We start from the raw sequence: 27,139 nt of genomic DNA on the forward strand, positions 1-27,139 counted from the left end.
GTACGTCTGCAGAGCAGGAGAACCTTTGTAAGTACAAGTAGCAAATACGATTCTATTGCTCCGATGAGCGGTAGCGCAGCCGCGCGGGGCCTGTGCAGCGTAGTACTGTGTATAGTATGCAGTGTAGTAATGAAATAATGAAAATAAGCGAATATAAACATACTATCAAGTTTTACCGCCGATTATAAACTTGTACGTAATTAAAATTGCACATATGAAACCAAACTTGGTGTCATTAGAAAAAAGAGTAAAGTTGGGGTTTGAGGGGCCCTTCAGAAGTCGGGGCCCAGGGCGCGCCCGGTGCACCCGCCGTTAAATCCGCCTCTGTGCTGGAGACTTCAAGAGCTGCTGAGAGTCATCATGGAACAAATAAATCCATGGGCTGTGTTACGGTAACTAAGAGTAAGAACAAGTGCATGTATACTTGCATGTGCACTAATGCTAGAAATATAGTAAATAAAATTGATGAATTTAAACTGCTGATCAAGACATCAAAGGCGAATATTGTAGGGATATCAGAGACATGGTGTTACACAGGTATAAGCAGTACAGAATTAAAATTTGGGGAGTACAATGTGTACGACAATGCCAGAACTATCACTTATGCATTAGTCAACACAGTGGCAAATCCCCAAGGCAGAAAGTAGTAATTCCACAGGAGATAATTATTATGTATCTTAATATACCTTTAATATGCTTCTTAACTAAAAGCATAATCATGTTCAACGTCCAAAATCTCCTCCTCTACTTCAGGAGTCGTAGATCTTGGCCATCCTCTGTTGGCAGCACGAGGTGTAAAGGTCCCATGTCCACAAAGGCGGCGATGGATACCTTCAAACGTTTTCCTGTCTGGACATCTTCATTCTGGGAACCTTTCGTGGTACGAACGACGAGACTCCAGAGCATTGCTATCCGCTATAAAGTGCGTATCCGCTTGCTCCTGATTTGAGTACATGGTCGGAATAGAAAACCACCAGATTCTGTCATCAACTACATTCTAGAGGACTGGAGCCTGACCTGTGGTGCTCCTGCGGCGAAGCGGAGTCTTAGTCACATGTATTGTTTCTTTGCCCTTTCTACGGATCTGAGCGAAATCGACTTTTTGATGAACTTTCTAATATTAATGAGGATAATGTGCAGATTCTTCTGAACGATGCATCCAGTTTTCAGGCCTTGCAGAGGTTTGCAGCTGCTGTATTTGCCAAAAGGACGATCTTGAGAAATTCATCAGAAGTGGAATTGGCAGCATATATGAATAATGCATAAATGCATCTGGGTTGGGAGCTTCAGATCAGGAAGCTATACGTCTGATCTGTGGTTCCTCAACATGTGCCACTACGGTGTTTTTTTTTTTTTTTTTCCTTGGCTCTTGGGTTTGGCGGCCTAAGACTACGAAAGCTGGCACCCAGGAGTTTTGCACTCCCTCTCTTGGGTGCGGGTTTGTGCTTAGTCACTACAGCTTATATTAGGTGAAGCAGGTCCGACTCCACGTGCCTAGGACAGGCATCAGTTAGCAGCTGTAGATGTCAGCTGCTTCCTGATGGCAAAGTGACCTAACAAAAACAACACACTACACACATAAACATTTCTATAATACATTTTAATCTTTTCTATACAAAATTTCAATTATTATTTTTCGACATTTTGTTTAAAATTAGTAACCATCTCAAAACTTTTCTTGTTTTGGATTTTCAATTTCTTAGCTAAATATCAGGCCCATTTTACAGTTTTTCTGTTACTTGAATGATTTAGGTGGAGATGAGCATATGCCTGGGAACCACTCCGACACACACACACACACACACACACACACACACACAGTACTTTGTGATGAAGGAAATCACATGCAGGAGATAAGACATTCTGGTTAATAACTCAGGAACCAAGCATTTCTGGAACTATGTTGATATAAAATATTTTTTAATGTCTACATGTGAGGAACTCATTCCTGAAGTTATGACTTGTATTTTTGAGACACCCTGTATTTGCCAACAACCAGAGTATAACCTCTTACTGCAAGAATACGAGAACATGATGCACATGTACATTGCATCAAGGTCCATTGATACCTAATTCCAGTAGCATAGGAATGCCTTGCATTGGGGCAGGTGCCAAGGGTGCCGGTATCAGAAGGGTGCCACCACTGACAGGTCACATCAGTTCCGTACCAAGCTGTTTCAACACCCAAGGCTAGCTGACGAAATGGCGCCCCTGGATGATGTCGCATCAGAATGCGAGCAGAGGACGGGGTGAAATTAATTTTCACCAAATGGCATGCTTTCAGAGGGTGATTCAAGCCCATATGCATCATTAAATTTAATTTCCCAGATATTGACTGGAATTTGGGGGCTGGTCACTCACACAGTAGCAAGGCTTTTGTGGATTTATTGGATGATTGTTTTCTACATCAGCATGTTCGGGAGGCAACTAGAGGGAGTAATACTCTTGATTTGATTATCAGTAGTGATTCTTCATGCATTAAGAATCTGCAGATAAATGAACCACTTGGTGGCAGTGATCACAGTGTGCTGAAGTGGGAGTTACTCAAAGAGGTAACTACCATTAGGGGTAAAGGGAAGGGGTATTGCTTTCGTAAAGGCGACTACAATGGACTGAGACAGTATTTAAATTCTATACAGTGGGATCAACTGATGATATTGCCAACAGCAAATTCAAAATGGGAAGCATTCAAAGAACTTATCGTGGAAGCTACTAGGCTTTACATACCAACTAAGAAATATTGTTCAAGGTTTAGGCCTAAATGGTTGTCAGATGAACTAATGAGGCATATGGCAGAGAAGAAAAATGCATGGGATACATACAAATTAACACGTGACACGGACGCCTATGATAGATACAAGTTGATCTGTAACCAAGTTACAAAGGAGGTTAGGCAGGCGAAGGCAGATTACGAGAGATCCTTGGCAAGGGATGCGAAGAAAAACAGCAAAGAGTTCTTTACTTATGTAAACTCTAGAAGGAAGGGGATGAATCAGATTGGTCCACTTGAGATCGATGGGTCAACTGTTGATGACCCTGCTCGGGTAGCTAACAAACTAAATGAATATTTTGCATCGACATTCACACATGAGGAGTTATTCAGCGAGGGGAATGCCAGAGGTGTATTCAACTCTAGCAGTAAGCTAGAGAATCTTGTAATAACTGAGAGCAAAGTGGAGGAGAAATTGTTGAAGATAAACACAAGAAAGGCACCTGGGGTGGATGGGATCTATCCAGTTATATTAAAGGAGGCAGCAAAGGAGGTAAGCAAACCCTTAGCCATAATTATGAGAGCTTCCTTGGACTCAGGGGAGGTACCCATTGACTGGAGATGTGCAAATGTGACCCCAATTCACAAAGGGGGATCAAAGGCTGACACAAGTAATTATAGACCTGTGAGTTTAACTTCTGTTCCCGGAAAATTAATGGAGGCACTGGTGAAAGAAGCACTGCAGGATCATCTAGACAAGACTTCAGTTATAGCTAGGACACACATGGTTTTGTTAAGGGGAAGTCTTGCCTGACCAATTTGATTGGATACTATGATGCAGTCACAAAAGAACTGGATGCAGGGAATAACTTTGATATTATATACTTGGATCTTAGAAAGGCTTTTGATACTGTTGCACATGGAAGACTGCTGCACAAATTGGAGCAGTGTGGCATTGGAGGCAAGTTGCTGCTATGGATAAAGGGGTGGTTGAGGGGGAGAAGACAGAGAGTGGTAATCAATGGACACTGCTCATCGTGGACTAATGTTATTAGTGGAGTCCCTCAGGGTTCAGTATTGGGGACTTTATTGTTTTCTGTATTTATAAATGATATTGATGATGGTATATCAGGCTTAATGTCCAAGTTTGCAGACGATACGAAGGTTGGCAGGGTTGTCAAGGACACTACTGACACTATGCTGCTGCAACAGGATTTGGAAAGGTTGAGCAGATGGGCTTCGAGGTGGCAAATGAAGTTTAACATTGACAAATGTAAAGTACTACATATGGGAAACAGCAACCCCAGAGCAACGTATCAACTCTGTGGTACTACACTGACAGTGGTAGAGAATGAAAGGGACCTGGGGGTGGTGGTGCAGGCAGATATGAAGTTCTCTGAGCAGTGCAGACGAGCTGCAAGAGTAGCTCATGGTGTATTGTCAATGATATATAGGAATTTTTCTAGCAGGGATAAGGAGGTGATTATTCCCTTGTATAAGGCAATGGTCAGGCCACACCTAGAGTACTGTATACAGGCCTGGAGGCCTCATTTCAGGAAGGATGTAGAGCTGCTGGAACGAGTACAGAGAAGGGCAACTAGATTGGTGAATGGGACAAAGGGGTTCTCTTACGAAGAAAGGCTTAAGTTTTGCAAATTACAGTGTCTGGAAACTAGGCACCAGCGGGGTGATCTGATAGAGGTGTACAAAGCCTTGAATGGTTTGAGCATGCTCAATGCTGATGGGATTCTTCCTCTAGCTCAGAAAAATCACCTGAGAGGGCATAAATTCAAATTGAGGAAAGACAGATGTAGGATAGATGTGCGGAAATTTGCCTTTAGCCAGCGGGTGGTTGGTGGGTGGAACAGACTTCCATCCCTTGTCGTGGAAGTTGATAGCCTAAATAAGTTTAAGGCTCAGCTGGACAGGTATTTCGAACGAACAGAGGGGTGAAGTGGAAGTGGTTATTTTTATTTATTTATGTTACTTTTTTTTTTGGCTGATGCTGCATAAGCTTGCTTTCTTGCATCAAATGCCTCTACTAATGCTAATGCTAATGCTAAATCTGAGTATACACTGCATATCAGCATAGATCTATTTGCTGCCAGAACGTAAATTTGAAGGCACCAATCGGGCAACCGCTTCATTAGTGCATGCACGAATGCACAGAAGTTTGCAATTCAAGCATTGTGTATATATTCTACAATACTAAATAAATTAGAAGTTATAATGTGTATATATAGTGTTTTTGTGCTTGCTACATAAACAGGTAATCGTGAATATTGTGATTTATAATTTAAATAAAACCTTCCTAGGACAAACATCCCCAGGAATGCCTTCAATTAAAGTGCAAAATAGGACACAGCCCCCTTAATTAAAGTAAAACATGACAAAAGCCCCCATTTTTTCAGTTTTGAGACTTTAACACCATTCTAAAAATTTTAAAGAGGGGATCTTTAGAAATAGGAAAAGAAATTAAAATTTTAATAATGAAGTAATCCTGAAAAATATCTTTGTCTGTGTTGGTTCACTCTACTTGATAATTCTTTGTCTACCTGAATAATCCTCCAAAATGACCTGAAGCACTCGGGTCATCATTTAGTGATCATGTGACCTCACCTTGTATCTTGGCAGCCTGCCAGGGGTTAAATCAGAATTAACCTCAAGTCATTGCTCGGGAGGGCAAGTCAGGTGCATATAACGTCTGTGGGAATTTACTATTGTTATGAGCTTTGTGGTGTTTTTAAAAATTGGTTATACTCTTTGAGTGACCTGAAAAATCGGTCCTTCTTCAATCGCCATGGAGATCATCAAGAATAATAAAGGAGGTTCAAAACTATGTGGAGAAAGCTACTTAAACACCAAGAAGAGCTCAAACAGTAGACGAATAAGTTGTGAATGTTTACAGAGGAATGCACTTTCTTAAAAAGGTTTTGCTCATACAGATTTGGAGGTGAAGCAACTACTTTCTGTGCTGAACACAGCCCCATGACCCAGATCCTAAGAAGGTTAAAGCAGCCGAAGTAAGAAACCTGCATATATTGTTGCAGATGCCATATGTCAACAACCACTTGAAATCCATTGTGCCATTGGTTGGCTTGACTCTTTGAAACGTAATGTTTGACGTTTACAGGAAGGAGCATTGCCAAAGTACATAACACTTGGCATCACATCCAGCCACCAGCTCTTCCTGATGGAATACTTCCGGTATGCATGAGAACGATTCCTCCCGTTTCCACCACAGTTATGGAATGTCCATCAGGAGACCATTGATGAAAAGGATCGCACCAACAAACTATGCCGGTGTTGGAATTTGTCTTTCCGTGGGCTTGTGGGGCATGACTACCTAACAATCTGGAAGGCTATTGAAAGTATTAGAAAGTATCAGGCTGTATCAACAGCCCTGATTAAATATTCTCATGGTGAGCCTCCAAGAAACGAGTCAAACGTGCCACAAACACAAATGTTCTTTGATCAGCAGCATTTGAAGAACATTTGTCTAGACTGTGAATGAGAGGAAGACCTTGGAAGAATTTCTGAATGGCCTAGGTCATAGCATCAGGTGGAAGAAAAATGAACTTTAAATGAACCTTCACGCTTAATGAGATTTCAATATTGTGCTTTATTTGTTTGATTTTTCATAGATACAGTATGATGTTCCTTTTATTATGTTCATTTTTATGATTGTGTAAATAAGTTCGTTCTTCTGTAAAGCAGTGACCTATAAATTTATAATGCAAATGTTAAAGTATGCTGCAGTGCAATACTTATAATTTCTTCCTCATTGCAGGCTTGTGACATAACGAATGTAATATTTGACATGTCAGAAAAGTTTTAATAAACTACAAACAATAAGAATTAAAACTAGGGGCTGCCCTCGCTTCTTTTGATAAAATAAAATAAAATACTTACAGAAACTTTCGATTCTGTGTGTCTCTTCCTCAGCTGTGAATACATAAATGCACTACTATATCTATATAATATCGGTGTTGATACACCATAGACAACCCTTAAAGAAAAACTACGATTATAGTGTGAAAGGCATTTCATCTGTATCTCATATTGTGCTCATCCTTCACAACGAATTACCATGTATCGCACTACCTCGAATAAGTAACGCTTCACTAATAGAGAAGACTATTGTCACTTATTCTCTGTGGGCGCCACCACCCAGACGGCACCGTTTCAAAGCTAGTTGGCTTTTCATCGTTGGGTGCCTTTCACACTACGATCGTAGTTTTTTTTTTTTTAAGAGTTGTCTACGGTGTATCTATACCGATATTATATAGATGTGATAAGTGGTGGGATTCAAATAATTTAACAACCGGTTCGCTGCCCTAATGACCGTTCTAAGTACAAAAAACTATATACCGAAAGGTAGTTTATTATCTCATGCAGTTAATACTTAAATAAGAACAATAAAAAAAGGTCCACAAAACTAGATTATGTTATAAGAAAGAGTTTTAAAATATTAATGAAAAAATATTAAATAATACCTGAAAAAAAAAAAACAATAAAACTGTTATTTAAGATATTTTCGTATTGCTTCTTGATTGGCGTCCTCACTTGCAATTTTCTTCGCTTTTATCCTAGAATCATCGGCTGAGTGATTTATCCTTAACCATCTTTTCACTCTAGGAGTAGGATCCCATTCCTTTAGAGGTAGGCCGATTAGACTAATAGTTATTGTGTTTGATATATTCGAAACAGTTAGGCGACTTCTCTTCTCTGAACATGTTATGTTCATCTTTGAAAAACCCCTTTCCGCTTTGGCTGAACTTACAGCAATTGTTCTGACAATAAACTCGTTGTGAAGGATGATCACAATATGAGATACAGATGAAATTATGCTTTTCACACTACTATCAGTTTTTCTTTAAGAGTTTTTCTCTATGATGTATCTACACCAATATATAGATATAGAAACTTAAACTCTTAAAATATTATGCCTAGTTGCATTTAGTTTTATTTAAATTATAACTTTGATAATAGAGAGCTATTAAATGCTCGATAATTCCTATATTCTATTATATTATGAAACAACAGGGATTACCTTTATTTTAGATATAGGAAGCTTCCTTTCCAACCAACTCTCCTAGTCCAACGAGCTAATAATTCTTTGGGAAGGCGATATCAATTTTACAAAACATGTGGGACATCTTCCCCACTGTCAGAACCGTAGTGTTCAGACCCCTCGGTCTCAAAATCGAGCGCTCAAGACTTCTGTCTTCAAACACCATACCTCTGGCAGCAAGGAAACCATTACGTGGATTGACTTAAAAATAAATTTCGAAGGTCTAAACCGCTTAATAAATATGGACCGAAGAAAATAATCGGTCCATATTTATTAAGCGGTTTAGACCTTCAAAATGAGTACAGAGGAACGAGTACAGAGAAGGGCAACAAGATTAGTGAATGGAACAAAGGGTTGCTCTTACGAAGAAAGGCTTAAGTTTTGCAAATTAGTGTCTGGAGACTAGGCACCGGCGAGGTGATCTGATAAAGGTGTATAAAGCCTTGAATGGTTTGAGCATGCTCAATGCCGATTGGATTCTTCCTCTTGCTCAGAATAATCACCTGAGAGGGCATAAATTCAAATTGAGGAAAAACAGATGTAGGATAGATGTGCGGAAATTTGCCTTTAGCCAGCGGGTAGTTGGTTGGTGGAACAGACTTCCATCAGGTGTTGTGGAGTTGATAGCCTTAATAAATTTAAGGCTCAGCTGGACAGGTATTTCGGATGAACGGAGGGATGAAATGTAAGTGTTTTTTTTTTTTTTTTTTTTTTTTGGCTGATGCTGCATAAGCTTGCTTTCTTGCATCATATGCCTCTACTAATGCTAATGCTAAAATTTAATTTTATGTCAATCCACGAAATGGTTTCCTTGCTGCCAGAGGTATGGTGTTTGAAGACAGAAGTCTTGAGCGCTCAATGTTGAGACCGAGGGGTCTGAACACTACGATTCTGACAGTCGGGAAGATGTCCCACATGTTTCGTAAAATTGATATGGCCTTCCCAAAGAATTATTAGCGCGTTGGACTATGAGAGTTGGTTGGAAAAGAAGCTTCCTATATCTAAAATAAAGGTAATCCCTGTTGTTTCATAATTAAATAATAACATTAAGAAAATTTGTCCTCGTTTTAAGTGGATTCGTTTTAAGTTGAATTTTCTGGAACCAATTATCCTCGGATAACGAGGATCCCTTGTAGTTCCTTACTGAAATAATTCCTTAGCTCAACATATTTGTGCGAATATACATTTTCTTGTATGAATATAAATAACAGTTTCTCTTGCGATGCCAAAACGATGCTTTGCAAGAGAAAACACCTTAGTAACAACATTTGAATTGCTGTATCAACTTACACATCTCAATTTTTTTTCAATACCCTCATTTTTGTATTTCCAGGAATTATTGAAACATCCGCCATTAGTAGGCTTAAGAGGCCAACGCAAAATTTTTTATTATTATTATTATTATTATTAGCCATATGGTGCAAGGAAGCCTAAGGCTTTTGCTGCACCAGCCAAAAAACAAAAAAAAAAATCTGAGTTACCCCCTGAGAGAGAGAGAGAGAGAGAGAGAGAGAGAGAGAGAGAGACAAAGAGAGAGAGAGACAAAGTCAGAAATAGAAGGAAATCACCAAGAAAGAGAAGAATGATGGTATACAGCTCAGGACCCTGGGTGTGCCAAGCCCATATTCACCAGATGTGAGCCCCTGGGTACAGGATACGTATTTAAGACTACAGTTGTATAAGTTCGGGACCGTGTTGTACCATAAAAGATCTGTTTTTGTGGGCATTAAAGTTCCATGCGGTCGGATCATTAAAATTCAAACTTATATGTTCCATGTTAATATTATTGCAGTCATCATTTTCTTCTGTCAACTGTTGTTGGTTATTGTCCACACTTTCTAATTCTTTTAAAAGAACTTCAACTATTTGAGCTTTTTCTTGGACTTCCATTTCAGTGGCATCATCATTTATTTCATCTTCATTCGAATCATGTTCGTTTTCTTTGTCAATTTCAGGTTTGGAATGGCTTATTGTAATCCAGATTTGTAAACTAGCGGAATGTTTTTTTTTTCTAATTTCCTCTTTATGCAGTCTTTCTACGCGGTACTGGTGTCCACTTTTTTTCTTTGGTGGCATGTCTAAAATTAATTTGGCCTTTATTGTTTTATTTAAATTATAAATCACAATATTCACGATTACCTGTTTATATAGCAATCACAAAAACACTAACTCATAACTTATTCAGTTTGTACACAATGCGTGAATTGCGAACTACTATGCATTCGAGCATGCGCTGATGAAGCGATCGCCTGATTAGTCCCTTCAAAGTTACATTCTGATCTGACGCCATGCAGTATGTACTCAGATGTAAGGATGGATGCAGGCTAGAATCGCCATGTAAAATTAATTTTCACCCTCCCTGTGCTGTTATCTTGATTCGACATCATCGAGGGGCGCCATTTCGTCAGCTAGCCTCGGGTGTCGAAATAGCTTGGCACTGTACTGATGTGGCCTGTCAGTGGCACCTGGCCCAATGCCAAGGCGTTCCTACGCCACTGATTGCAAATGAAGCGTTACTTATTCGAAATTGTGCAATACCTGGGCAACTCGTTGTGAAGTACGAGTAGATATAGTGTATCTACACCGATATTATATAGTAATGTTTATTATGTACTCGTACATAGTAAAAAATGGATGAAGGAACTGAAAAATGAGAAAATTATTTTATTAGACATTTTTTATTATAATATACTACACAATATAAAGTATTTTTCAATTGTACGAATAAAGAATGAATCCAGAGTTGTTCGTGTTTTTCTTTTGTTTTTTTGTCGTATTTTTTCAGATAAAATTGTGTCGTAGCATTTAGTTATGTCTTTAACTTCGCGCTTAACATTTGTTGCACGATCATGAAGAAGTTCGTTCTCGCAAAAAAAAAAAAAATTGGTCAATTTTCTCAAGGGAAAAAGCTTTAATTCTTCAATTTTCAAATCCTCGTAACTGCGGGGACTTGGATACCGGGGATCTCCTGTATAAAGATATTTATCAACGAAAATTCAAATATCTGACACTTCTTGATTTTAATTGAATGTAATTTTGCGAGGAAATAGCCTCCATTTGAAATTCTTCACCTTTGGCGCATAGCAATTCCTAAATAACAACTGGAAAGTCACTTATATCCTCAAAAAAAAAAAAAAAAAAAAAAAGGACTTGCTCCAAATAAGAATTTTTTATGTTTATGAAAAAGTCGTATTTATGATATGTGGCCATCAGTATCAAATGCCTAGTTATACTGTAAGATGTAAAATCTTACAAATATAATATTTTATGGAAGAGGGAGATTTATTTAAAGTAAAATTTATAATAAAGCAATATGGGGGGAGCAGAACATTACAAGTCAAGAGTATTTCTAAGATCACTGGCAAGGATTAAATTAGACAACGTCTATACAAGGGGGGCGGTAAATGAAAAGCTATTAGCAACCTAGGGACACTCGACTCTCAGCTCACACAAACAAACCAAACAACAGAAACTAGTAGCAACTGCTATTAGTAGAAGGGTCAACTCTGGTAAACAATAGCGCGGTGGACCATGTGTTGTCGGGACATTTCTTTAATCGGTGACACCTGAAGAGGATAATAAGGTGGTAAAAACGGAACAAATACTGGGAATTAGATTAAAGTCTGTCTGGCTGGCAGTGATGGCAAGTTTTATAGATCGTGGGAAATTAGTCTGCTACAGTATAACTATTTTTTTTTTTTTTTTTTTTTTTATGAGAACCCCAAACACGAGAGGTATTAAACCTATAGTACTTAGTACCGTGCTTGGATTGGAGGTTGAGAAGACGAAAGAAGATATTTGTTGATATTGGACTTGAACTTCTGTAGATTGTAATTTTCAGGAAATACGTATGAAGGAAGGTTGTTCCAGAAAACGGCAGTTGAATGAATAAATGAGGAAGATGAAAAGTTGGTTCTGTGGGTTTGAAGTTGGACAGTAAATGGATGTTGGCTGGTGGCGGCACGTGTTCGGACTGTTTTGAAAGAGAGAGCGGGAATTATAGAAGCCAATTCAGAAGAACAGTGCCCATGGAAGTATCTGTAGAAGAGGCATGCAGCAGAAACAGTGCGTCTATGAGACAGCGAGTGGAGAGACTCTGTTAGAGATGAATCATTAATTAACCTAACTGCCCTCTTCTGAATGGAATCAAGAAGCCTGAGAGAGGTTTTGGGGGCACCACCCCAGATGTGGGAACAATATTCCATGGCAGGGCGGATTTGCGATTTATACAGAGTGAGCAGCTGTTTGGGAGAAAAGTAACGCCGAGAGCGAAAGAGAAAACCAAGTTTTTTAGATGCAGAGGAAGCAATATTTGTAATGTGCTTGTGCCAAGAGAGATTAGAAGTCAGGGTAATCCCCAAAAGAGATATATCATTTTGCCTAGAAATCGGAGTGTCACTAAAGATAAGCATAGGAGCAGAAGAATCCTTTTTGCGAGATATAAGACAAGATTGAGTTTTAGAAGGGTTGAAATCAACTAAGTTGTCTTTGCCCCACTGGAGAATTACCTGAAGATCGGCATTTAAGGAATTGGCAGCAGATTTTCGAGAACTTAAAGCTGATTGAGCTGGACAAGGTTTCTCAAAATGGAAAGTTGAATGCAATGTGCTATCATCGGCAAAACTATGGATAGGATTTCCAGTCAATGGAAGAAGGTCATTGATATACAAGAGGAAAAGAGTGGGAGAAAGAACTGAACCTTGGGGGACACCGGCATTAGTGGAGAAGTTAGAAGACAGAGAGCCATCTACCATCACCCTCAGTGAGCGATCAGAGAGAAAACTGGATAACCAATTACTAAAAACAGTTGGCAAACCATAAGATGGAAGCTTGTTTAGAAGAACTTTATGCCAAACACGATCAAAAGCCTTTGAGATGTCAAGAGCAACTACTTGTGTTTCACCGAACCTTTCCATTGAATTAGTCCATAAATGGGTAACATAAGCCAGAATATCACCAGTGGATCGACACTGACGGAATCCATACTGGCGATTGTTGATCAGACGGAAAGTTTCTAGGTAGTTTAAGAGTTGGCGGTTAATTGATTTCTCCATTACTTTAGAAAGAGTAGAAGTAATTGCAATGGGACGATAATTGGATGGGAGGGATTTGTCACCCTTTTTAGGAACTGGCTGGATATGAGCAAATTTCCAAGCAGAAGGAAAAACACCTTTGGAATAAGAAAGTGAAAAAAGGCGGCAAAGAATAGGAGTAAGTTCAGGAGCACAGGTTTTGAGAACAAGTGGAGAAATACCATCAGGACCTGGAGCTTTCTTAGCATCAAGATTCATCAAAATCCTTCTGATATCCTTTTGACGGAAGACCACAGGAGGCATTGAATGGAGCGTGTTAGGAATGGTGGGAGGTGTTTTACCAAGATCATTAATACATGAGCTCAAAGAAAAATGGGATGCTAGCAGGTCAGCTTTATCCTTGGCTGAAGTGACAACAGAACCATCTGGTTTGGACAGAGGTGGGAGCAGAGATGGGCAAAAGTTGCGGCCAATAGCTTTGGCAAGAGACCAGAATGCTCGGCTACCATTAGGGCAAGAAGCAAGTTTTCTACTCTTAGCCTGTTCAAACTCTAGTTTGGACTGATTAATAACTGCTTTACAATTGTTGCGAGCTTTGGCGTAGGCAGAAAATGAAACTGAAGAATTAGAAACAAGCCAATTACGATATGCAACGTTCTTCTCTTGGACAGCCTTAGCACATTTATTGGAAAACCAAGGTTTAGATAAAGGACGAGATTTTAAAGTGGAGTGTGGGATAAAGGATTCCATTCCTGCAAGAATAATTTCACTGACACGATCTGAGCAAACGTTGGCATCAGAAGTTTTGGAACAGTAATCAGACCAAGGAAAAGAAGAAAAGAAGTCTCGCAGGTCATCCCATTTTGCATTCTTGTAATGCCAAACAATACGAGGTTGGGAATAGCCATGAGATAAAGGTTCCATTGGAGAAGAGGCAATCACCAAGTTGTGATCTGAAGTGCCTAAAGGACCTCTCACTTCAACCTTGTACTTAGAAGGGTTGTTTGTGAGAAAAAGATCAAGCGTATTGGCTGTATGATTAGGATTGTCCGGTATTCTTGTAGGTAAATGAACAATCTGTGCTAGGTCATTAGTAATTGCAAAAGCCTCAGCATCTCGACCTGCTGGGTCGGTGTGACTAGAAAACGGAAGCCAGCTGGAGTTATTAACGTTAAAATCACCAAGGAAAATTACCTCACTGTTAGGAAAGTTGGACTGGAGAAAGTCAAGTTGCAAAGAGAGGAAGTCAAAGAGCTCCAAGTGATTAGTGGAGTTGGGAGAACGGTAGAGACAACAGATGAATTTCACACAATGAGGTAGAGAGATTTAAAGCAGAGAAGATCAAAGAGAGGAGATTCCAAATTGCCAAGTCTCTGACAGGGAATATCAGAACGGACATATGCACAAGTACCACCTTTGAGGCGAAAGGAATCATACAGCAAATAATTTGGACATCTGAGATGAGCAGTAGTTGAATCAACTGATAACTGAGATTCAGTCAGAAAAAGTACATGGGGTTTGGAAGACTGCAAGTGGAAATGGACATCGTTGAGATTGGAATTGAGACCACGTATATTTGTGAAATGAATTAGGAAGTCCTTGGGAGGTTTAGATCTTTTCGCAGATAAGCTTGCTCTATTATTTTGACAATTCATGGTGTATTCAATAGTAAGAAAAAGTGGGTGGGACATGCTGTATGAAGTAATGAAATTTTTGGATATGGCGTACATGTGGTAAGAATATACCCAGGTCCTTGACATAACGTGGCCCCAACAATGCTCCCCGCATACACACTTCTCGGACTCCCTCCAGTCACTATCTGGCAGAGTAGAGGTAGCAAGATTATACACTAGCTGATCCGGAAGCTTCCTAGAGAGTTACCAATAGGTTCAGTCCGGTGTACTAACTAGCGGCCGGCCTGCGAACACCGTTTTAGAGCTGTACCCTCGAAATGTAAGGAATATTGGATCTCGCCACGACATTCATCATAACCTCAAAAATCATCAATCATACTGCATGGTGGAAGAGATAGGGAAGGGTTGGCCGGAACTTAGCTCTAGAGACTAAACATGGGTTCCACCACTTCAAGCCTCCAATAAGCAAAGTGGTGGTATTTCACCGGTTGATGAGAGTCATCTACCACCTAGTACTGCCTGGTAACATAGAGGGGCGGCGTTCCTCCATGTGGTGTGGGCGCCACACCTCGACCCCTGCTTATGTTGGTTCACACCTGGGTGGTCACCCACCATGTACTTGTGCATGAGGGTTATACCCAGGATTACTATCAGTCCCACCATCGTGAAGGTGCAAGCAGAGGATTTGGCTGTCATAGACCGTCCGGACTTCGCCGAAATTGGGTCCACTTTGACTTGAGTGTCACCCGAATATCAGTTCCATCAGCGTTTTAGACTCACAGGTAGCAAGAACAGCTTGTCTGGCATATCTGAGAGAATGTCTGTGACAGCCTCAAGGACTATAAGCGGCTGACTTCAAAGGTACTGACAGCCTGAGAAAGTTTACAAATTTCTTAAAATAAGAAGTTAGATCGAGCAACAAGGAATCAGCTTGAGAAAATAAAATGGGCAAATAAGAAGAGAGAGAAAGTTGATAAAATGAGTAAGATTGGTTAAACAGAAAACTAGGGCAGATTTGACATATGTAGGCGGTACAGAAAAGGAGATGAACAAAAAGTGAGTGAACAGGGAGAGAGGAAACACAGAGTTGAGAATTTGGGAGTGTTTTGAAAAGATGAGAGTCAGATCCCCGAGTTGAGTTATGGGGGTGTTTATGGAAATGAGTTAGGAGGGAGACGAAGTGGAGATTCTTGTCGGTGCTTGGGAAAATGAGATAGAGAGACCCATAGTTGAGATCTTGTGGGTGTTTAGGAAAATGGGTTAGTGGGATTCTAAGTTGAGTTTTTGTAAGTGCTAGGGAAAATGAAATAGTCAGCGGACACAGCAGTCGAGATTTTCGTCGAGATAAGTAAAATGAGTTAGTAACATGGACAGTTGAGGGTTCCGTTGTGGTAGGAAATATGTGTCAGTTAACAGTTGAGTGTTTGGTCGTGGTGGGAAAAGAAAAGGGTAGCGCCCTGGGAAGTTTTCTTCTTAAAAAGGTTCTTAATAGGTGGAGCGGAAAAACGAGGGTAGCACCCTATGAGTTTTTCCTTGTGATAAGTTTTAATAAAGTGGAGTGGAGAAGGAGTTAGTGTGAGATGCCCTATGAGTTTTCCTTGTGATAAGTTTTAATAAAGTGGAGTGGAGAAGGAGTTAGAGTGAGATGCCCTATGAGTTTTCCTCGTGATAGGTTTTAATAAGGTGGAGAGAAAGGGAGCGAAATCCGCAGAATCAGTAGCTCGAGAGGAAGAAGCGAAAATGCGAAATTAGTAGCTAGATGAGAAGGAAGGAAGCAGCGAATTGAAGGTAGCCCGAATAAGGTGGAGAAAGAACGCCAGTCCCATGCAGCCAAGAGTTCCAAAAAAAAAAAAAAAAAAATTATCTGTAGCAAATTCAGGTGAAAGCAGATGAAGGAGATCCTCAGTGAGCCAAAAATGGAAGTTTGAACCTCCCCGGAAAGGAAAGAAAAAAGATAATAGTAAGTACTGTAAATTAACAAGGACTGTGAGTGAAACAGTATAGTGATTAATTAATGAAAAAGGGATAGCACTAGAAGTAAATTGATTGATAAATTATCTCTTAAGTAAATTATATATATACCAACAGAGTTTAATTAATTCAAAAAGGTTATTGTAAAATGCAAGAGAAAAAAAAAAAGATAAGTAATAGATTAAATTGTTGTTCAGATGATTATAATATGTTAGAAGGATAATTGAACTATATAAAAAACTTTGAATGTTTTAAGGACAAATAATTGAATCCTATGAGAAGTTTGATTATGTTTTAAGGATAGGTAATTGAATATAGTGTTTGTATTAATGAAGAATTGTTGGTCCAACTGAAAGACTAATAACAAATAGAGACTTTAGGAAAATTAAGATTGGTCTTCAGTGTATTGTAACAGAATGGTGAGAACACAGAGTATAAAGATGAAAGTAGCATATTGATTGTTAATATAAGAATAATATATGCAAAGTATCCTTGACTTAACCTTGTATACATATTACATGTTTTTTTTATTCAATAGTATATTATGTTGTATATATATATATATATATATGTAAATAAACTTTGTTGTTTATTAATCTGAGTGTTATTCCTGAACACTCAGCCTTTCCGAAGAGAATTATACACAATTGAGAAGTTCTCACGAATCTGGAATTCTCCTAGGAAGTAAAGTCAGATGCGTAAGTGGGGGAAATAAGAATAAAGTGGACAAACACATAATAGGGAACAAAACGAAATAAAAATAAGAACAATAAAACAATAACTAAATATATAAACAATCATCTTCTTTTTCACCCCCCCACAATACGTTTCTGCGTTTCGCATTGGTAGCTTTTACAAGTATGAAAGAATTTACAATTATATAAAATAAAAGAAAATCTTCGTAGAAGCTTTATCGTCACAACCGAGAGTCATTCCGGAGTTATCGAAGAATACGATCGTCAAAGTTTTGAGCACTACATTTATTTTTATTTTTTTTTATGAAAACCCCAAACACGAAGGTATCAAAACCTATAGTACTTAGTACCGTGCATGGGTTGAAGGAGAAGTATGGGGGGAGGGGGATGCCGGAAACTTTGCTCTAGAGACTAAACATGGGTTTCACCACTTCAAGCCTCCAATAAGCAAAGTGGTGGTATTTTACCGGTTGATGAAAGTCATCTACCACCTACATTTGATTGAATAGGAACTTAGTTCCTTCAATGTTTTATCCACCCCATCTAAATCTAATGCTATACTTTTATATACTGTATAGTCATTTAATGGCTATATCATTCACTCAGCCAAGTGCAGATTTCATTTGGAAGGGATTTACATTATCTTTATGTTTTTGACGAATCAGCGACTTAAACTATATTGCGCCATGTGTGTGTTTGTGGTCGAATTGTGTTTTCTAGACAAAAAAACAAAATTTCCGGGAAAGGGGGGGAGAATATGATATGGAATTTTTATGGACCTTTTTCACGTTCACCCGGTGTCGGGAGCACGGTGATTATATCATATCAGTTGGTTACTTGGTGGGTAATTATCTTTATTTCAGAATGCAATAAATATTTTTATTTATTTATACCTGTTTTCTCTGTAAATTTAGTCTTTATTTTTCATAATTGTATTACTTTGATAGAGTAATACAATTATGTGTTTTGTGTTTTTAAGTGTTTAAGCTATTAAGTGTTTTTTTCAAAAAAAAAAAAAAAAAAAAACTGCTCCTATTGGTTAAATGTTGTTCTTTTGTAAAAATTATTAACAGCAGAAAATTTGAGCGGTAAAAAATGATTACATTTAATCGATTTCGAACAATAGTACATAATTATGCAAGGTAATAGCGTAATGTTAGCAATATACAGATCGCACTTCCAATCAGTGTTTAAAGGGGTTGCAGCTCACCCTTGTGATCAAAATAATGTGTATTTTTAATGCTAAATGATGATTACAGCTTAATGATTCCTCAAAACACTGCTTACCGCTTCTACCCTAGGCGTAGATAGCAAGATTTTTTTCTACCAGGAAACTCAGGTTTTTCGTCAAGCAAAACAGACAAACCGACCAGAGAACGCACGCAGTTTACAGTCATTCTACAAAAGGGGGAAGGGGAGAGTTGAATTAGTTTTTCTGTGGCTCAAATATGACTTTTTTTTTTTTTTACCACTCCCTTTAGGAAAACCACTTCCGGAAAACTGCTTTCCCTTTAGGAAATCCCGGAAGCTCCGTCGCTTGCAGTAGTTGGTATAGCCAAGTCACATGGCTTTATGTTAAATGTCATTTTACTTATCACTGATCAAAGAAATGCGCTGTTCATTTCTTTGGGTTGCCTACATCGAAATTAATACAGTATAACAAAAATAACTACTGCATTACAAGCATTGAAACACTTACATACATAACAAAATACTATAAAGTATTTAAGGGCAAAGGCCTCATGCTACGAGGTAGAATGACTAATATGTAGTTCTACCTCGTAGCATGAGGCCTTTACCCTTAAATACTTTATAGTCTATATCACTACGCACCATAAAGCATCTCTCATATTGTGAAGTTATACTTCATAACTGGGCTGCGACTATTGGAACACCAGGGTACCTGCCCACCTACTGAAGAGAAGCCAACAAGCTTTGAAACGGTGCCGTCTGGGTGATGATATCCGCTGAGAATAAGTAACAATAGTCTTCTCCACTGGTGAAGTGTTATTTATTCGAGGTAGTACAATACCATGGCAAATCGTTGTGAAGTCAGTCACAATATGAGATATAACCAAAACGATGTCAATTTAATTAATTAATTTAACTAATTTGGTAGATAGCTATGTTAAAAGGATGCATTTGCACTAACCTACATATAACAAAACACTGCAATTTATTGATAAGTATGCATGTACCATTAATTAGTATTAGTAGTAGCAAAGAAGCAAGCTTATAAAGCATGAAGCAAGAAGGAAAAAAAAACGCCCTTCCCACATCACCTGTCCATCTGCTCCAATAATTCCCCCTCGGGGGCTCACATTTGGTGCGTATGGGCTTGGCACACCCAGGGTCCTGAGCTGGATATCATCATTCTTCTCTGCCTTGGTGATTCCCTTTTACTTCTCTCTCTCTCTCCCTTGGGGTTATTCAGAATTTTTTTTTTTTGTTTGTTTGTTGGCTGGTTCAGCATAAGCCTTAGGCTTCCTTGCACCAAATGGTTAATAATAATAATAATAATTTGTCTAGTTCTTCCTTGAAGTTACATGTGCCATTCACTTCCACAAAAACAGATGTAAGTTTGTTCCACCAATCAACCACCCACTGGCTGAAGGCAGACTTCCGCACATCCATCCTTCTTCAATTTGAATTTACGCCCCCCCCCGCCGTCCCCACGTGTGTAGTCCGAGCAAGAGGGATGATAACATCAACATTGTGCTTGCTCAATCCATTCAATGCCTTAAATACTTCGATCAGATCACCTCCCAATTCATAACTGTGGTGTTATGGATGAATATCACTTTAAATTTAAGTATCATACAGAGTAGGCGCCAATTGAAAACAGAAAAATATTTACAGTTTGACGTGTGCAGGTTATTGTTGAAGAACGTTGGAAACAAATAGGGGCAGTTACAGGATTTTATAAAGAGAAGGCGTAAAGCAGTTAACGGGGGTGGGGCCTAAAATACACATTATTTTGATCATTAGGGGAGAGTTGTAGCCTATTTATTCTCTACTTGGACCGACTTTTGTTGGATGTCGAACTGTTCTTAGTCATTAATCTATTTGTGTGTACTGCTAATAGAGGGCAGAATAAACAGCACCATGTGAGTTGAGTGTTTGAAAGTAGTATCAGTTTGTGGCGTGTGCACGGATCAGCTGTTTGAGATGTGTGTTTTGTACAATACTGTCGTACTTCCATTAAACCAAAGAGAAATGGTTAAAGCACAGTTTGTATTAAACTAATTTGGTCGTGGAACCTTTGTTTTGCACTGAAAATGAAGAAAGCGTAAGTAGTTTTAATGGCGATTGTCACCTAACCGCTTATTATCTTTCCATTATTGAAAGTAATATATGACCTGTGAGCTAATTAATGCTTTAATAATCGCTGTGATGTTTCAGACCTAATAAATAGGCATTTTCAACGTTTGAAATATTTAATTACTTTTTTTTTGTCACTGTGTTTAACAACGTTAGTACTTTACAACGTTATTCAGTAATAACGTCGGGGAGTTAGTGGTTCGGTAACAAGGCGGTCACGTTGCACTTGTTTCTGAACTGTTAACCTGTGGTCAGAGGTTCTGGGGAAGAGAATCGATGAAGAAAGGGATTGTCATTTGCATAGACCAGCGCGAAGGCTCGGAATGCCCGATGCAGCTTTTTTAATCGATTTAAAACTAGTAAAAATAATTTCGTACGAAATATAAATCTTAGTATGAAAGAGCCAGTGCAGCTGTGCTAATTACTGAGATACACTGAATTACTTTTGTTTGACATTGTGTATAACAACTCAAGTTCAGTGATAACGTGGAAGACTTAGCGGTTCGATAACAAGTCCGTCACGTTGCAGCTTGTTTCTGAACTGTTAACCCCATTTTACTCAGTGGTCGTTGTAGGGGAATCGAAGAAGAAAGGAGTTGGAAGTGGAAATACTGGAAGAGGCAGTTGTCCTCCTCATGGATCTGGCACTACAGCATGAGTAAATTGGAAAAATACTGTTTTGAACAAATGCTTAAAAATTCGAGATAAATTTATGCTAAATTCGAGCCTAATTTGAAATTACTGCTGATCACATATTGTCATCGTTATATTGCTCCCTGTTTTGCTTTCTTTCCCTAGGGAAAAAATTGATTGACCACCTGTACACAGAACAGTAAGATCCTACACTACTGACACATTCATAATGTCAGCCCTGCCCTAGTCATCCATAGTGAGTTTAGTAAATTTTTTTTTTTTTTTTTTTTAACTTAATCATTTCAGATATTCCTAATCTGTCATTGTAGAAGTTGACAGCTTAAATAAATTCAAGGCAGAACTAGGCAAACATTTGGAGTGAATGGGAAAGTTTTTTTTTTTTTTTTGTCTGATGCTGTATAAGCTTGCTTTCTTGCATCATATGCCTCTGCTAATGCTAGTTCAACAAACTGTCGAAATAACGGCACATTGAGATCGGATATACATACAGCGCAGATGTCATGCAAAAATAAAAAAAATAAATTTTCTGTTTATACTCCGGCACGACAACCAAGTCAGTAGAGTTTACAATAAATCTTCAATACAAATATTTATCGTATTTAGTAGTCACGGGCTTGAACCCCGGTCCACTCAAGGAACGCGTGCTATGCACTCTCACCCCTGACCACTGGGCTACGTCAGGCCTAAGCAGTGCCGAAAAAAGAAAAACGGCAAGTCACACGATTACTGTATTTGTTTACGTTTGCCACTGTCAAAGTGAATTCTGTAGTGATATCATGATTATACCACTGTTTTTCATTTATTTTAAATTAAAAACCTCTCACTAAAAGCCTCTAAAGTTAATAAACCTCACACAGAGAACAAAAGAACGACATTAAAGCTTAATGACAAATTTGATATAATCCAAACTATTACATTAGGATCACCAGGAATGTTAATTTATACACCCATGTATATTGTGTCTGTAAATTGTGCAAGGGAGGGAACCTTGCTACATATGCCTGAGACCCACTAACTCAGTCACGGAGTGAAAAAGCCTATAAAAGTTCCTTTTGTCATCGACGGGTTCTGAACCCAAGCCTTTTCCACCTGGTGTAGGGGTGACGGTACCACTGTATTACCCGCACAAACTAAACTTGATATAATAAAGAAAATAGAATGGAGTGTAAGCAGCAGTGTATTAATGGCAGAATATAACGCTGAATCATCAACACATTTGTGTTTTATGTGCAGTTAATAAAATTGCATTATTAATATCTCTATTTCTTATTTGGCCTCATTATTTCTGCATTAAATATATTAAAATAAAACTTTCTAGAGAATGGAAAAATCAAAATAATGCACCTTGAATCCCCGAAGGAGCCATTATTTCAAAAGTCTGCTGTACGTAACAATTTCTGTATGGTGTTCTGAGACTGCAGTATTTGATGTGGTCATTTTCATATTATCAACTCTATTTATGGTTTTAAAAACTAGTAGGATTAGTCACAACGTGGGTAATTGAATAGATAAAATAATGAAATACAGCTGAAGTTGCGTTGTTCAATTTGGATTGAGCTCATAATGTGTCACAAAAATGCGTGGCTCATTCATGACTGTTGTAGTTAAATCGTTTGGCCATATTGGGCCACAACCCCCTCTGAGGCATCCCCCCTATTTTTGACATTTAAAAGTGATTGTAATGTATACCTTGAACTTGATAGCTTAAAATATAACATGAAACTTGATAGTGTAAGATATATCGCTGCATTTAGGAATCTATTAGCTTAGTGTAGTATTGTTCGTTAATTGATTAATTTTATTAATTTTCATTGTTGATCAATTAAATTGTACTTGAACGGAAATCATGCCCCAGACTAGAGTACAAAGTAGTGGGAGTGCTACAGCTCAAGGGAGAACCAAAGGGGCCAATTCTCCTATGAATCACGGTCTAACAAAATGTGCAACTTGTGCATTGTTTGTCGACATTTCTGGAACAGGACATGATACAGCCAAGAGCCAGCTTGTGAATATTCAGTGCAGAGAGTGTAAAAAAATAATGTGCCAACTCAGTGTTTGATGGGTGTTTATTAGAGTTTGAAGAGTAGGGTAGTATTCTTAAAGAATTAAAATGGGGGCCCATCGAGCTGTTAGCTGCCCAACTCAATGTCAGAACCCACACTTGTACATCAGACAACACAGCGGCAGTCTCCAAGGCAGAACATGCTGGGCCCACAGGAGATGGTTATTGTCGGTTACTCTACTGTCAGGGAAATGTATTGTGCAAGATGGAATAGGACCAGGGTATTTCAGGTGGGGAGGCAAAAGTAGGTGACTTTGTAGAGTAAATATCTTTTAAGGACACAAAGCAAAGTGTTAGGAATTTCAAGAACTGCAGGGAGTCAACATGGAACAAGTAAGTACATGGGCTGTATTAGGGAAACTAAGAGTAAGAAAACATGTGCTTGTATACTTGCATGTACACTAATGCAAGGAGCATTGTAAGGAGCTTGATTAATTTGAAGTATTAAGTCATCATATGCAGACATAGGGATAGCAGAGACATGTCATTTAGACATAAGTGATGCTGAATTTGAACATAGGGAGTACAACATATACAGACAGGATGGGAAAAGGGGGGTGGTTATGCTCCTAGTTAAGCGGCATATTAAATGCAACACAGTGTATCCAGTTGACATGGGTGACCGGTACAATGTTGAGTCAGTTTGGTGCAATGCAAGCAGTGGGAAAAAGAGTAGGAGTGTGCTATAGGCCCTAATGACTGTGATGAGTATGCCAAACAACTATACGCAGAAACAGAGCGGGCAAATAAATCGGAATGGGGGATTTTAACTTTCCAGATGTTGACTGGAATTTGTGGGTTGGTCACTCACACTAGCAATATTTTTGTAGATTTCTACAGCAGCATGTTAGAGAGACAACAAGAGAAAGCAATACTCTTGATCTACTTATCAGTGATGATTTTATATGCATTAAGACTCTGCAGGTAAAAACCCACTGAGTAGCAGTGATCAGTGTACTAATGCGGAATTTAAAGACATAACTACTCAAGGCGTTTTCTTTCATAAGGGTGACTGTGGTGGTCTCAGACAGTTTTTAAATTGAATGCAGTGGGAACAACTGTTGATGATGTTACCAATAGCCAATTCTAAATGGGAAGCAACCATGGTTGCTACTAGGCTTTTCATGCCAGCGAAGAAATCCTGTTCAAGGTTTAGACCTCAATAGACCTCAGATGAACTAATGAGACAAGTGGCAGAGAAGAAAATTGCATGGGATGCATATAAATTTTCAGGTGATATACAGTTTAGTCTAATTAGAATTGAAAGAGCAATGAAGCCCAATATGTCCTATTATTATAATTTTAAATTATAAGAGGAAACCTCCTACCTTTTTAGTAGGACTGTAATTCTCTCAACACTCAATTGTGGATGAATGTATTATTATGTAAACCCACCTCACATGCTTAGTCTTAAATAAATCAAATTAAAAATAGCTGCTAATTAAAATAATGTATTCAATTCTCATATCACACCAAGTGCATAGAGAAGAGCCATGGAAAGTCGGTGGCCACCAACCCCCCAAACAACCAACCAATATCGCTTGCTACCATGTTAATTGAAAAACAATTGTCGCAAAATATCTTAAAACCATGAAACAAATATTTATCAATATACAAACAATTCGTTCCTTTTTAATGAATCGAAAGTCCTTAATACACAGCAGGAATATTTTAAATTATTAATTGCTGAAACATTAGAAGTGAGATTAAATGCCGACTCTTAAAATATGCAGACCTTATAATATTTCGGAATCGTAGACTCTAACGTGCATGTATGAACAGTAATTTGTACGTTGGTCTATATAAATAATCTTGTCAGGTTTTGATAATTTTATATAAGACAGGGGAGATATCATTTGCGAATGGCTTTTTACTTCCTGTGAACACTGAAACAATCCGAATAAGTTGGTCACTTAAAAGAAGTTGTAGACGGTTTTTTAAAGTTTGAATTGATGAATATTTGTTTCGTGGTTTTAAGATTTTTTGCAATTGTTTTTTCAATTCTCATGGTAGCATTCGATATTGGTTAGTTGTTTGTGGGGGGGGGTTGGTGGCCACCAACTTTCCGTGGCTCTTCTCTGTGCACTTGGTGTGATATGAGAATTGAATACATGATGATTTTAATTAGTAGCTATTTTTAATTTGATTTATTTAAGACTAAGCATGTGGCGTGGGTTCATATAATAATACATTCATCCATGATTGAGTGTCGAGAGAATTACAGTCCTACTAAAAAGGTATGCGGTTTTCTCTTATAATTTAAGGTTATAGTTTAGTCTGTGATCATATCACAAAGGACTTAGAAAAGCTAAGGCAGATTATGAGAAGTCTCTACCAAAGAATGCAAAGAAAAGCAGTAATGACTTCTATGCTTATATTGACAGTAGAAGGAAAGAATTGAATCATTGGGCCACTTGATGTTAATGGATTAACTGTTGATGAACCTGCTCAGATTGCTGAGAAATTGAATAGGTGTTTTGCAACTACATTTATTCATGAGGAATTCTTTAGGGGACAGGATGCTTGAAGTTTATCAAAGTACAGTGGGGAGCTAAATGACTTTGTGATAACTGAAAGGAAAGTGGCAGGGGAATTGTACAAGCTGAACATAAAAAAAAAAAAAGAGGCTCTTGGGGTGTATGGGATCTATCCAATTAGAGCATCTTTGGATTCAAGTGAGGCCCCTATGGACTGAAAATGTATCCCCAGTTCATAAAGGGAGATGAATAATTGAGTAAAGGTGGCATGAGTAATTAAAGACTTAACATCTGTTCCAGGGAAAATAATGGAGTCATTAGTTGAAGAAGCAATGCAGAACCATCTGGATAGGCACTGCAGCACCCCCCAGCTATTTAAATTTAGATATACAGTGAAAGAAATAATTTTGTGAAGAACAATGCAACGCAATGAATATTTTTATTAACAGGACCCGCATAGAGCATGCACATCCTCTGTTTCTTGTAATAATTTCAATAATAAATGAATAAAAACAAGAAATTGTTTCCAACTTTGAAGTTTAATTAACTGTAGGCCTCACTGTACACCAGGCAGTGACACATTTTGCATTCCAGTGAATATCTGGTAGTTGATTGCCATTGGCAACTTGACAATATACATTTTTTATAGGTGAAATGAATCATCACTGTAGAGCATGCAGTGCAGATTTCATCGTTGACCATGATAGGTGTGTGGCCACAATGTCAGTGTCTTGTTATTCGCCCGAATTCCCATTAAGTAACTAAATAATATTGGTGTTAAGTCAATACTCAACATTCAACAGCGTAATTATGTGATTACAGCTTAATTGCAAATTGGGCTTGAACTTAGTAAGTTGAAGTCATATTATGAGGTGATGTGTAAGTAAAACATTATTTCTACGACACACGATTTTGTGAAATTTAATTCGATAATGGCCTCCATGCTTCCCCATGAAGTAAATTGCATGACAGTGAATAAACTTCAGCAACTTAGTTTTTCGCAATTCTCTCTAAGAAAAAAATGTGATTAAAAAAGGCCACCCCACACCAAAGATTCAAATTTCTCAGTGGGGAATAAATAATAATAAGAAATATATTTGCAGTTTTAAAACTGAATGGTACCAAAGGAAAAGTTGGCTTTGTAGTTGTGATGCTAAAAATGCATTGTTTTGTTTTCCATGTTTACTGTTCAGAGGTGACAATGTGGACAAAAAGTGGCTTTACAAACATAAACAAAATGAAAGAAAAAACTCTCAAACATGAGAGTTCGGAGAAACATATTGATAATGTGATTTCACTATCGCTTTTAGGAAGCATAAATATTAAAGAACAGCTTAGTGAGGCCTACAGACTTTCAATCTGCAAACATAACAGAAAAGTTACCAAGAATCATGAGGTATTATCTTAAAAAAAAATAGACTGCATTAAATTTTGTGGACAGTTTGAAATTCCTTTACATGGACATGACAAAAAAGACGATTCTAAAAATCCAGGAGTATTCAGAGGAT

General features: G+C 38.2%; 1 protein-coding gene across 2 annotated transcripts in view; it reads left to right on the forward strand.

Moving 5' to 3' along the window:
* The first annotated feature begins 20,258 nt into the window (after positions 1-20,258).
* LOC150084409 (ras-related protein Rab-20-like) overlaps positions 20,259-27,139 on the forward strand; it is a 258,891-nt gene continuing 252,010 nt past the window's right edge. For both annotated transcript variants that reach the window (XM_090376049.1, XM_090376050.1), the window contains exon 1: positions 20,259-20,406. Coding sequence is in view for 1 of the 2 variants with exons in the window: in XM_090376050.1 (XP_090232176.1) it covers positions 20,396-20,406 (11 nt within the window). In the remaining variant the exon portion in view is untranslated. The remainder of the gene's footprint in view (positions 20,407-27,139) is intronic.

The sequence above is a fragment of the Mastigoproctus giganteus genome, chromosome 6 (assembly GCF_048544385.1).
Source record: "Mastigoproctus giganteus isolate SK-2022 chromosome 6, ASM4854438v1, whole genome shotgun sequence".
In the NCBI taxonomy this organism is placed as follows: Eukaryota; Metazoa; Arthropoda; class Arachnida; order Uropygi; family Thelyphonidae; genus Mastigoproctus; species Mastigoproctus giganteus.